Source organism: Muscardinus avellanarius (genome assembly GCF_963383645.1).
Source record: "Muscardinus avellanarius genome assembly, chromosome: 3".
NCBI classification, from domain to species: Eukaryota; Metazoa; Chordata; class Mammalia; order Rodentia; family Gliridae; genus Muscardinus; species Muscardinus avellanarius.
This window is the reverse complement of record NC_137788.1, coordinates 101,386,069-101,398,602: the sequence shown is the minus strand read 5'-3', so window position 1 is coordinate 101,398,602 and position 12,534 is coordinate 101,386,069. Positions and strand designations below refer to the sequence as shown.

The 12,534-nt window shown below is 46.4% G+C and overlaps 1 protein-coding gene across 1 annotated transcript in view; it reads right to left on the bottom strand.

Annotated features, from left to right (window-relative positions):
- Nucleotides 1-311: 311 nt before the first annotated feature.
- The window catches only part of CTTNBP2NL (CTTNBP2 N-terminal like), a gene marked incomplete at its 3' end in the record, with an annotated part of 66,665 nt that continues 54,442 nt past the window's right edge, over nt 312-12,534 (bottom strand). Inside the window, exons 3-5 of the mRNA XM_080692364.1 lie at nt 9,675-9,905; nt 4,569-4,676; nt 312-1,793 (exon numbers count right to left, since the gene is read on the bottom strand). Of these exons, the coding sequence (XP_080548490.1) occupies nt 312-1,793; nt 4,569-4,676; nt 9,675-9,905 (1,821 nt within the window). The remainder of the gene's footprint in view (nt 1,794-4,568; nt 4,677-9,674; nt 9,906-12,534) is intronic.

Below are 12,534 nucleotides of genomic sequence, written 5' to 3'. Positions count from 1 at the left end.
AAATGAGTGTTGAGTTATTCTAGTCCCCAAACAGACAGCAGGTCACCACCTGGTCCTCAATGAGCTTTCTCCATCACACGACGACACTGAGCTGTCTCTGAGGCGTCCTATCTTGCTTCCATACAAAGATGTGAGCCATACAAATCCAAACTACTCACTTTCTACTTACAAAAAGGCAAAATACACTTAAATGTACTATACAGATGGTTTCAGCTACTATCAAAATAAATAACATGGTCTGACTCAATGGTCTCACTGAGTGCTTGGACGGAGTCTGCTGGAATGTCGGATGCGGGTGCTCACTCCAGGGACTAGCTGCTGGTGGGCAGAAGGATCTCAACATCCTTGCCGTTGGCAACCACTGCACTGGAGGAGCAGCCGCCGGCGAGGTCTTCGGCGGAGGTCAAAGAGGATGCCTGGGAGTGAGTTTTGGTCAGTGGAGTTGCAGCAGATGGAGAAGGGGTGAGGCCAGGTTTCTTGGGTGGGATGGGTGGAGGGTTTCCTCTCTCAGCTCTGGGGATTGTGGGGGACTTGATTCCTGGAGACAGGGGGCTCAGAGGACTGGACACTTTTCCTGGCGTGGGCGAGTGGCTGGTGTCACTTCTTGGGTTGGCAGTGCTGGCCAGACTTCGATAGTCTGTGCCAAAGGGAGAGCTGTTGGGAGAGACAGGCTTGATTGGCCCCTGCTGGCTGGTGAATCTGGAGAGCACCTGAGTGACCGTGTTTCGGGCTAGCTGCTTGGCGGCAGAATTATCTAAGAGGGTGGGAGATAGATCCCGGGATGGAGGGCTCTGCAGACCACTGGCCTGCTGGTCCTGATCTGCTTGGGACTGAAATTTGTGCCGAGCTGCGTGGAACCTCTGGTTGATCCCTACCTGGTAGGAAGACTGGTAGCCAGGGCTGCTAGCTGATGACCCCAGTAAGCGCTTAGTGAGCACTGGTGAAGAGCAAGGGGAGGAGGTGAGCGAGGAGGAGGCAGTGCTGCTGGGGGACAGTGAGCTCCCACTGGAAGGGAGGTGACTGGCCGCCAGGGCTGGAGTCTCGGTCCCCACAGCACACCCACCATTCTCCACTGGCTTCTCCTGGGCGAATGCCGCAGGTTTCTCTCGTGGAGGCACCTGGTTGTCCGCGCTGCTGCCTGCAGTCAACTCCCTGGTGGCTTGTCCCTCTAGGTCATAATGGCCATTAGTTTTTGCATAAGAGTAGGCAGGGGTGGGGGGACCCGGCAGCCCGGTGTTTGCCCCCTTGGCTGTGTGGCTCCCATGGATTCTTTCTGCCTGGACACGCTCTGTTTGGCAGGACACCGACACCAGCACGGGAGGCTCGGTCGCTGTGCCTTTGGTCGTGGTCACTGGCCCCTCGAGCGGCTCGTCAGTGCTCCTGTGCCGGTGGGAGGCCTCGAGGTCCTTCACGATCTTCCTCAAGCTTTCCATTTCTTCTTTCAGGGTTTTGGTCCGGTTCTCTTCTCGGTTCAGTTTGGCTCTGAGCTGTTCCCTTTCAATATCAAACTCAGACAACTGCTTCTCCACCTGGGCCTCCGTCTGCAGGCCTCGCTTCCTCTCGGCGGCCAGCTCTTCCTCCAGCTTACTCACGCGGCTCTTCTCCTTCTCCAGCCGCAGGCTCAGCTCGCCTGCCTTCTGCCCTTCCTCGGCCGCCTTGCTGGCAGCCTTCTTGCACTCCAGCACCAGCATGGATGAGAGCTGCTTGTGGCGGGAGCGCTCCTCTTCCAGCTGATTTGAGAGCTTTTTTTGCTCTTTTTCAAACTTTTTCACTTGGGACTTTTCAAATTCCAACTAGAAAAAAAAGTCACATGTTGATTATAGAGTTGAGAAAGCAAAGGTATATACTGAAAACTTAAGACCAAGTGTCTGGGCTGGCTGTTTTTTGGCATATGGGATTACCGTGTATGCCATGGTGCTTAGGTTAGTATTGCTAACAGAAAACCGCTGTGACAGCCGGGCATGGTGGTGCACACCTGTAATCCCAGTACTTGGGAGGCTGAGACAGGAGGATTGCAGGTTCATGGCCAGCCTCAACTTAGGCCAGCAGCAACTTAGTGAGACTCTGTTTTAAAATAAAATAGGGTTGGAGATGTAGCTCGGAGGTAGAATGCCCCTGGGTTCCATCCACAGTACCACAAATAAATAAATAGAAAAAAACACAGTGGCAATCTTTCTTTGATGATTTAGGAAGCACTTCTGGCTCTTTAAAAATTTTTTTTTGTCGTATTGGCAATTAACTCAGGGGCATTCTACCTCTGAGCGACACCCCCAGCCTATTTTTTTATGCTTTATTTTGAAACAGGGTCTCACTAAGTAGCTGAGGCTGGCCATGAACCTGGATCCTCCTGTCTAAGTCTCCCAAGTGCTGAGATCACAAGCCTGTGCCACCAGGCTCGGCTATTTCAGCTCTCAACTCTTTCAGGGATATCAGTGGGGATCTGATGCATCATTGTGTTTCAGGTATGTGGAAAGCACACAGAACCAATCAAAACAAGGAACAGAAAACTAAGCTAGATTTTGTGATAAATGCTGAAAATACAATTTTCAAAGTTTCAACAAGCTGGGTGTGGTGGTGTATGCTTGTAATCCCAGCATTTGGGAGGCTAAGACAGGAGGATTGCAGTTCACAGCCAACCTCAGCTATTTAGTGAGGCACTCTGCAACCTAGTGAGACCTTGTTTCAAAATAAAGAATAAAAAAAAAGTTGGGGTTGTAGCTTGGAGACAGAATGCCCTTGGGTTCCATTCCCGGTACCACAAAAGAAAAATAAAATTTCAGTAATAATTTTCTCTGGTCTTAAAAATGAACAAACATGCCGGGTGTGGTGGCGCACGCTTGTAATCCCTGCGCTTGGGAGGTAGAGACAGGAGGATCGCAAAGGTTCGAAGCCAGCAGCGCTGGTTTAGGAGACCCTATTTCCAAAACTAAAATAGGTCTGGGAGTGTAGCCCGGAGGTAGAAGGGCTTCCAGGAACCCCAGTACCACCAAAAAACAAACAAACAAACAACAACAACAAAAAACCAAACACAGCCAGGCGTGGTGACACACACTTGTAATCCCAGCATTTGGGAGGCTGAGACAGGAGGATCGTGGTTCACAGACAGCCTCAGCTATTTAGTGAGGCCCCCTGCAACTCAGTGAGACCCGGTTTCAAAATAAAGAATAAAAAATAGGGCTGGGTTCCATTCCCAGTAAGGGGGAAAAAAAAGTTTCAGTAATAATTTTCTCTGGTCTTACAAATGAACAAACATAAATACAGCTGCATTTGAATCACAGTCTACACAAATGTATTGCTTTGTCTTGCCAACACTATTTACCACAGAGATGCTAAACGGGAGGAAAGGGCTGAAGAGCCCTTTCAGACACTGTTTTTCAAACTTTTAAGACCCACAAATGCATGGGGAAGCCAATTTGGTGAGCTATGAACAGCATTAAAAAAGAAAAGATTAAAAAAAATCCAAGTGTACTTCTGTAGGCAGTAAGGGTTATGTATCATTCATTTTCTGAGATTTTTGTTTCACGTATATGTACATACTATGTTGTGATAATGCAATGTATTTCTTTTTCTTTTCTTTTTTGTAGTCTGGGGATTGAACTCAGGACCTCAAGCATGCTAGGCGAGAGTTCTACCACTGAACTATACTCCTAGACCCAGCCCCTTTTATTTTATTTTGAGACAGGTCCTGGCTAAATTGCCCAAACTTGCTTTAAATATGTGATACTCCTGCCTCAGTGTCCTGAGTACTTGGGATTATGGACATGGGCCACTGTTCCTGACACTGCAATGTATTTCCCATTTTTATTTATTTCTTGGCACTGGAGATTGAACTCATGGGCATTCTACATTGGAGCCACACCGCCCTCTATCTTATTTTGAAACAAGGTCTTGCTAAATTGCTGAGGCTGGCCTCCAACCTCTGATCATCCTGTCTCAGCCTCCCAAATACTAGGATTATAGGTGTGCGCCACCACACCCAGCTACACAATGTATTTCTTACCGGGGGTCCTAAATGTTAAAAAGTTTTGCAAACTATGGCTCTAAGTTAGCCTTCCCCAAAAGTGTGCTCTGAGTAGGGATAGTCCCACAGTGAATGATCTATTTCAAAAAAAACAATAAATAACAACAAAAAAGATTTAATAACACAGATTTTCCCCCCATGGTATTGGGGATGGAACCCAGGGGCACTGTATCCCAAGTTACACCCCCAGGCCCAGTTTTTAGTTTATTTGTGAAACAGGGTCTGAGTTGTGAAGGGCCTTGCTTAGTAGCTGAGGCTGTCTGTGAATTGCGATCCTCCGGTCTCAGCCTCCCGAATGCTGGGATTACAAGTGTGTGCCACCATGCCTGGCTCCATAGATTTGTGAAACATGTAATAGTCTATTTTGTGTTTAAAGACTCACAATGTAATTTTACATACTAAGGGTTCTAACAAATTTAAAGTTGGAAACCTATTTAACTTTGTTTAATATAGTAGCTTCCAGACTTGTTTGACCACAAAGCCCCCTTTTGAACAACACCAGTTTTACCCTGAGAGATGCCAGCCTAGGCGATCCCCCCTCACGGACCTGCTGCGTGAGCCGCTCTCGCTCCTTCTCCAGCATGTAGGTGACGTCATCTCCTTCAGCCGTGTCCTGAGCATGCCTTTGCCTTTCTTCCTCCAGATCTAGGATCACCTTTAAGGAATGTAAAAATGTTCATTTCCAAACATCCAGGAATCACACCTAAGTGCATAACTAAACACCTGAGATAGGTCCAGAGATTAAAAAAAAAAAAAAAAAAAATTCCAGTGCCATCAAGCAGCACATTGTTCCAGTGGGTGAAAGAAGGGTATGTAAACAGAGAGAGCAACTAAGTTAGCTATAGGAGGAGCTGAGGGGGTTCCGGAGGACGAACAGACGGTCCAGGAAACTGAAGGCAGCTGGTGTGACAGGGCCAGCATGAGTGACGGAGCAATGACAACACAGGACAGGATCACAGCAAGTGAGAGCTGAGCTCTGAATGCTCGAATCACGGAGGCACCAGAAGCAGCCTGAAGCTAAACCTTCTAACACGCAGCATCCTGCCCGGCGTGGTGGCGCACGCTTGTAATCCCCGCGTTTGGGAGACTGAGACAGCAGGAGGATCGCACAGGTTCAAAGCCAGCCTCAGCTACTGAGTGAGACCCTGTTTCTGAATAATTATAAAATAGGTGTGGGAGTATAGCCCGGAGGTAGTTCTACCCTCAGTAACACACACACACACACACACACACACACACACACACACACACACACACATGTAGCATCCTAAAGGTGTCTTGCTTAACTAACAACATACTTCCCCCCACCCCAGTACTGGGGATTGAACTCAAGGGAGTTGTACCTCCGAGCTATACCCCCAGCCCTATTTTTTATCCTTTAATTTGGAAACAGAGTCTCACTAAGTTGCAGAGGGCCTCACTAAATAGTTGAGGCTGGCCATGAACCTGTGCTCTTCCTGTCTCAGCCTCCCAAGTACAGAGAGCCTCACTAAGTAGCCGAGGGGTCATGAACCTGCGATCCTCCTGTCTCAGCCTCCCAAGTACTGGGATTACAAGTGTGTGTCACCATGCCTGGCAAGAACATACATTTTTTATGTAGTTAGAGAAGAGGTAAAAAGACTTCTTGACTTCATCTTGCATATAAAATGACTCAATTATTCAAACCATAGTGGAGATTTTTCACAAGGCTTTTACCCCTCTTCCACATATCCTGGTGCCAAAGCATTAAGTCCAATTTTAAGGAAAATATTTTAAAAACTTAGGGAGGTGCTGAGGATTTAACCTGGGGATATTCTACCTCCAAGCTATACCCTCAGCCCTTCATTTTTTAAATTTGGAAACAGAGTTTTGTCAAGTTGCTGAAGCTATCCTCAAACCTGCAATAATCCTGTCTCAGCCTCCCAGGTACCGGGATTACAGGCATGTGCCACCATGCATGGCTGAGAATACATATTTAAGTGGACGTTTCCCCACATAATCCTGCCTGTAAGTACTTAAAATGAAAACATTTGTGTACGTTTTCTTCTGGTTTCAAAATATTAAAATTGTAAGTTTAATAGGTAGACTTTGGCCAAATAAGCCAGTTTCTCTTCCCTTTGAGAGTTGAAATTACAGAAGTGAAATGGAAAGATTAAAAATCCCAGAAGAGACTTAGACCAGAAATTGAAAGGAAAGAGGTTAGAGGAGTTGTAACTACTTTAGTGTGGGAGGGAGTCATTTTGCCCTCCAAGGCCCCCAAAAATTGAGATCTGGAGGTGGCAGGTGCTTGCGTGGACAGGTGAGATGGGGGTAGACAGCAGGAAGGCTGGCTCGAAGCCTGTCATTCCAGAGAGTTATTTGTTCCCGCAGCCTGCTTCTTGCACACAGAAAGCGAGCCGCTAGGCATCTACTTCCCAGGCACAGAGCAGACACTGTTCCTCTGAAGACAGAGACTGTGCAGCTCAGGACTTGGGAATACCAGATGGGACTGAGAATGGAGTGAGGAAGGGGATTAAATGTGTCTGAGGGCTTGAGGGGCAGCTTGGTGCTGGACCACTGGCCAAGCATGTGTGAGGCCTCAGGTTTTACCCCACACTGAAAAAAGAACAAGCCTGGGGGAAAAGGTGAGGGGTTGGGAGGAAAGGAAAGTGAAGTGTAAGATAACTAAATCTCTATCTTTCAAAAAAGTAGTATAGCTGGGCGTGGTGGCGCACGCTTGTAATCCCAGCATTCGGGAGGCTGAGAGCGGAGGATCGCGGTTCGCGGACAGCCTCAGCTACTTAGTGAGGCCCCCTGCAACTCAGTGAGACCCTGTTTCGAAATAAAGAATAAAAAATTGGGCAGGGGGTATAGCTCGGAGGTCAAATGTCTTTGGGCTCCATTCCCAGACCCGCAAAAAAAAAAAAAAAAAAAAAAAAGTCATTTACAAATATGTTGGTTGGCCACCAAAATAAATAATTTAAAGACAGAAGTTGCCCTCTCAATACTAGGGAGCATGGGGAATGGAAGGAGGTAGACGAGGGAACTGTCATTATAAACTGGTTGATCATGTGGTTTTCTGTTGGTCTCAGAACATTCTCAGTTGTTAACTGCTCTGCCGTGGGGACAGGCATAAGCCGGGATTCTCCTGGGCAAACTGGTACTCTTACGAGCACTCTTACGACAAGCCTCTAGGCACTATTTTATTTCTAACAAAGCCAGTGTTCTACTTTGGTAAAACACTTAAGAATAGATAGGCATTTAGTTTCTAATATTTAATATTCGCTTAAAGCATTTTACATTGAAATATAGTAATAAGGAATTTTGAATTATTTTTAACTTTTTCCTCTACCCTATCACTTAGACCTGCAAATTATTCCCAACATTACATCTTCCATGGGCATGACCTCACCAGCCTTTTCAGTAAATGCAATTACCTCACATAGGAAGTAGAAATGAGGCTTGTCAATCAATAAAGGACATGGTGAAGTTTGGTACTCGGAATTGAACCTGGGGGATTCTACCTCTGAACTATACCACTAGCCCTATTTTTATTTTTATTTTAATTAATTAATTTTTTTGTGGTACTGCGGATGGAACCCAGGGGCACTGTACCTCCGAGCTATACCCCCAGCCCTATTTGTTTCATTCTTTATTTTGAAACAGGGTCTCACTGATTTGCAGAGGGCCTCACTAAATAGCTGAGGCTGTCCACAAACCACGATCCTCCTGTCTCAGCCTCTCAAATGCTGGGATTACAAGCATGTGCCATCATGCCCAGCTATCTTTATTTTTTTGAAACAGGGCCTCACTATTTGATGAGGCTGTTCTCGAACTTGTGATCCTCCTGTCTCAGCCTCCCAAGTACTAGGATTATAGATGTGCACCACAATGTCTGGCTGAGGATTCTATATAAGCTCCTGAAATATAGGCAACTTATTCCAACCCAAGATAGTTTATGAAACTGGCTGAGAACTTGATATCCTCCTGTCTCAGCCTCCCAAGTACTGGGATTATAAACATGTATCACCATGCCTGGCTACATTACTTCATTCTAGAGCAGAGGTTAAACTTTTCTGGGTCGTGGGCAATTTTGAGAATTTGATTACAGCTTTGAAGAAAATACATTTTCCACAAAAATGCATAAACGTTTTACATTCTGTATATTTTCTGGTAGACTGGGGAACGTGAGATCCAGCCATAGTTGAGGGCCTTTCATGTGTATCGTGAAGGGAAAGAAAAGATCACAGGCAAGACCAGAGCATGGGCAATTTATTAGTTATGATCTAGGCAGATGATTCCAATACAGGTAAGTCATAAAAGTAAACAAAGGTTCACCAAATTTTGCAGCTGTTAACCTAATTTTTCCAACTGAAATGTTTCCTATTAAAAAATGCACCAATACCTTCCTTGTTGGTATAAATCTAAACTGATAGTTTTAAAATATGCAGATTCTAGCCAAGCATCTTTTCCATGCCAAATTTTAGAAATAAATGACAAACTGGGGAATAAATTCATAAGCATTATAATTCCAGTAAGATGAGATAGAGGAAAGTCCAGGTTTGCCTTCCTCACTTAGGAGCTGTCAGACATGGAACCGTGTGTGCGTGTGTGCCTCTCTCTCTCTCTCTCTCTCTCTCTCTCTCTCTCTCTCTCTCTCTCTCTCTCTCTCTCTCCTCTCCTCTCCTCTCCTCTCTCTCTCCTCTCCTCCCTCCTTCCCTCCCTCCCTCTCCTATTAGGACAGAGGAGCTTTATGGCAACAACTCAAGGGATTGGTCATGATTTCATGAGCTATTAACATGCTATGAAACTCAAGACTAGGAATAAATGAAAATAACCTACTGGCTTGTGTGTTTATAAATCAGGTAAAGTCTCTCTCTCCCGAGGGCATAGCATTCCCAAATACCTATTAATCTTTGTATTTATCACTTAAGTAAGCAAAGAGAGAACACTCCGTTCAGCTACAAGCTTGGTTAAATCCCAGTGTGTTGCCAAAGTTTGGATGAGCTGAGCTGAAAAAGATATACCAAGGGTTCTGGGGTAACATATGAAGAAGGAATGCTCTCGTGCGCGCGCGCTCTCTCTCTCTCTCTCCTCTTTTTTTCTCTTTCACTCTCTTTTGTGAGACTAGGTCTGAGCTATAATACTTCCAGCCTTTTTTTTTCTGGTACAGTGGATGGAACCCATGGGCATCCTACTTCTGAGTTACACTCCCAGCCCTGCTTTTTTATTATTTACTTTGAAACAGAGTCTCACTGAGTTTCAAGGGACCTCACACTAAGTAGCTGAGGCTGGCCGTGAACCACAATCCTCTTGTCTTGCCTTCCAAGTGCTGGGATTACAAACATGTGCCACCATGCCTGGCCCTTTTTACATTTTAATTTTGAGACAGGGTCTCCCTAAGTTACTGTGTACTGGCCTTGAATTTGTGATCTTCCTGTCTCAGCCTCCCAAGTACTGAGGTGAGAGGTGTGCGCCACCATACCCAGCCGGGAATGTTATCTTAAATAAGGTGTCTGGCACATTTCTGTAACTTGTTTGTGTCTCTTGGCTCCTGTATAAGCTAAGGGGCCTGTGCTACCCATGATACTATCCACTTTCACTGGATTATGTGAGAACTGGCAGCAGACAAGGCGACGTCAGGGGCCATCAGTCGTCACAGGGACCACAGGGCATGTGTGCCAGCTGGACCCACCTTCCGGTGCCGGCTCTCGGCGGCAGCCAGCTGGGATAGCATGCGCTCCTGCATGCTCTTGCACTGCTTCATCACCACCTTGAGGATGGAGAGTGGGTTTGTGCACACTGGCTGCTTCTCGCTGTCATTCTTCTCTTTCAGTGTTTCAAAATCTCTCTGTAGAGCCATCAAAGGGTCACTGATGTTATATTTTCCATAGCGTTCTTCAATAAAAGTATCTCTGTGTTGGGCCTGGGAAAGAGGAAAAAATGTAAGTATTTTTTTTTTTTAAATCTATTGAGGAGAATTTTGCTACCTAGCAATTATATATTAAAAGTGTTAGTGTTGCCGGGTGTGGTGGCGCATGCTTGTAATCCCCGCGCTTGGGAGGCTGAGACAGGAGGATTGTACAGGTTCGAAGCCAGCCTTGCTGGCTTAAGAGACCCTGTTTCCAAATTTAAAAAATATATAATATAGCCCGGAGGTAGAAGGCCCCTGAGTTCCATCCCCAGTACCACCAAAACAAAACAAAACAAAAACAGTGCTAGTGTTAGTATTAATGTTAAGCTGCTACCAGGCGTGGCAGCATACACCTGCAATCTCAGTATTTGGGAGGCTGACACAGGAGGATTGTAGGTTCGAGGCTAGCCTCAGCAGTTTAGCAAGGTGCTCAGCAACTTGGTGAGAACCTGTTTCAAAATATAAAATAAGGGTCAGGTGTGGTGGTGCATGCTTGTAATCCCAGTACTTGGGGGCTGAGACAAGGAGGATGCAGTTTGCTGCTAGCCTCAGCTACTTAGTGAGGGCTTCTACAATTTAGTGAGACTATGTTTCAAAATAAAGAATAAAAAATAGGGCTGGGGTGTAGCTTGGAGGTAGAATGCCCCTGGGTTCCATCCCAGTACTGCAAAAAGTGGGGTGGTGGTGGTGCTGGGAGTGTAGCTTGGAGGTAGAATGTTGCTGGGTTCAAACGCCAGTAACCACAGGTGGGGGCAGGGGAATTTACATGCTAATACAAATGAGAGCCATCCAAATATAGAAACCACATCAGAAAGGTGGCATGCTATAATAATAGTAACAAGCACAAATACTTAACTATGTATTGGATATTGTTTTAAGCATTTATAGTCACATTAACTTATTTAATTTTTATAACACTATAAGGTAGTTCTAATCACCTACATTTTGCAGAACGAGAAAACTATCGCAGAGAGGTTAAGTAACTTGTTCCAGGTTACTTATCCTGCAAGCAGTAAGGAATGGGGCTGAAAACCCAGGCAGGCATGTTGTGGTGGCAGATGCCTGTAATCTCAGTACTTGGGAGGCTGAGACAGGAGGTGCCAAGGTTTAGTGAGGCCCTCAGCAACTTAGTGAGATGCTGTTTCCAAACAAAAATAAAACAGGGCCAGGCATGGTGGCTCACACCTGTACTTCTAGTACTTGGGAAGCTGAGACAGGAGGATCGCAGGTTTGTGGCCAGCCTCAGCAACTTAGTGAGACCCTGCTTCAAAACAAAAAATGAAATAGGGCTGGGGGTATAACTCAGAGGTAGAATGCCCCTGGGTTCAATCCCCAGTAACATAATACATACACATATACATATACACATACATACAATCATACGAAAAAACCAGGCAGCCTGGCTCCAAAGTCTATGTCCTCAACGACCATGGCTTGTTTTTATGCAACCAATAAGTCTACATTTATTGTCTGTGGTATGGCATTTGTATTTCTGTAATGATAAACATGATAATTTTGAGTTTACAAACTTAGAGACCTAACAAGGTACCAGACATGTACAGGATGATCATGTTACAACCAGGACTGCTTGTGCTTTGTACGTACGGATCTTTACTTTGCTGGTGATGGGTCAAGAGGGTGGAAGCGCTCACAAGCAGAGGCACAGGCAGAGATCCCTTCCACCACTGCCACGTTCCCTCCCCTTTTAGTGTCCGTCCCCTGCTATCTTCTATCCTCCTCTTGGGCCCAGTGAACTTCTGGAGGTGAGAGGGGCTGCAGGCTGGTGCTTGGACCTGGCTCAGGGTGTGGGTCTGGGGCCATGTCAGAGTCTAAGGGGCAGGCGGTGGCTGGGAAGAGAAGTGCTACTTCATATGAGCACCATGCGCTACGTGCAGGTGAACAGAGTGGTACTAACGATTACTACATAGAAAAGTTTGAGCTATTTAACAACAAAAAAATGGTTAACACAGGGTTGAGAAAACTTCCTTAAAAAAATTAGACTTCCGGGAAGATGGCGACAGAGAAAAGCAGGGCTTACGAGCCCCGCTAACAACCAATCTCTATTACCACAAAATCAGCGCCTTTCATAGCCAGAAAACACCATCAGCAGAGAAACAAAAAATGTAATTACGAGGGACAGAGAAAAAGAGGGCTGGAAAAACGAAACACCAGAAAGAAACCAGACCGCAGTGCTGTGGCCGGAGCTGCGGCGTGAAGCGGCAGGCACCATCTTCCCTTGCAGCACCAGGCCCCAGAGAGGAGGGACACTCAGAACGGAGCTCAGAGCCACAGAGGAGATACGCAGGCCTCACGCCCGAGGACGCAGCAGCAGCGCCTTACGGCCAGCGGCAGCGGCAAATTCACCAGATGGCCCCAGACCAACACACTCAACAGCCCACCAGGCTCCAGAAAGGAGCGTCGGACAGCGAGCCAAGGTGAGCCGCTGCGGAACAGCCGGGAGGAATTTGGCAGATTTCTCAGTGCAGGGAGCATCTAAAGCTCCCAGAGGCTGGGCTCAGCACACCCTGCAGGGACTCAGAGCGGAGCTCAAAAACAGAGAAGAAATACGCCAGTCTCATGGCCGAGGGCATGGCAGTGGCGCCATATTGCCACCGGCAGCAGCAGCAGTGAATTCACCGAG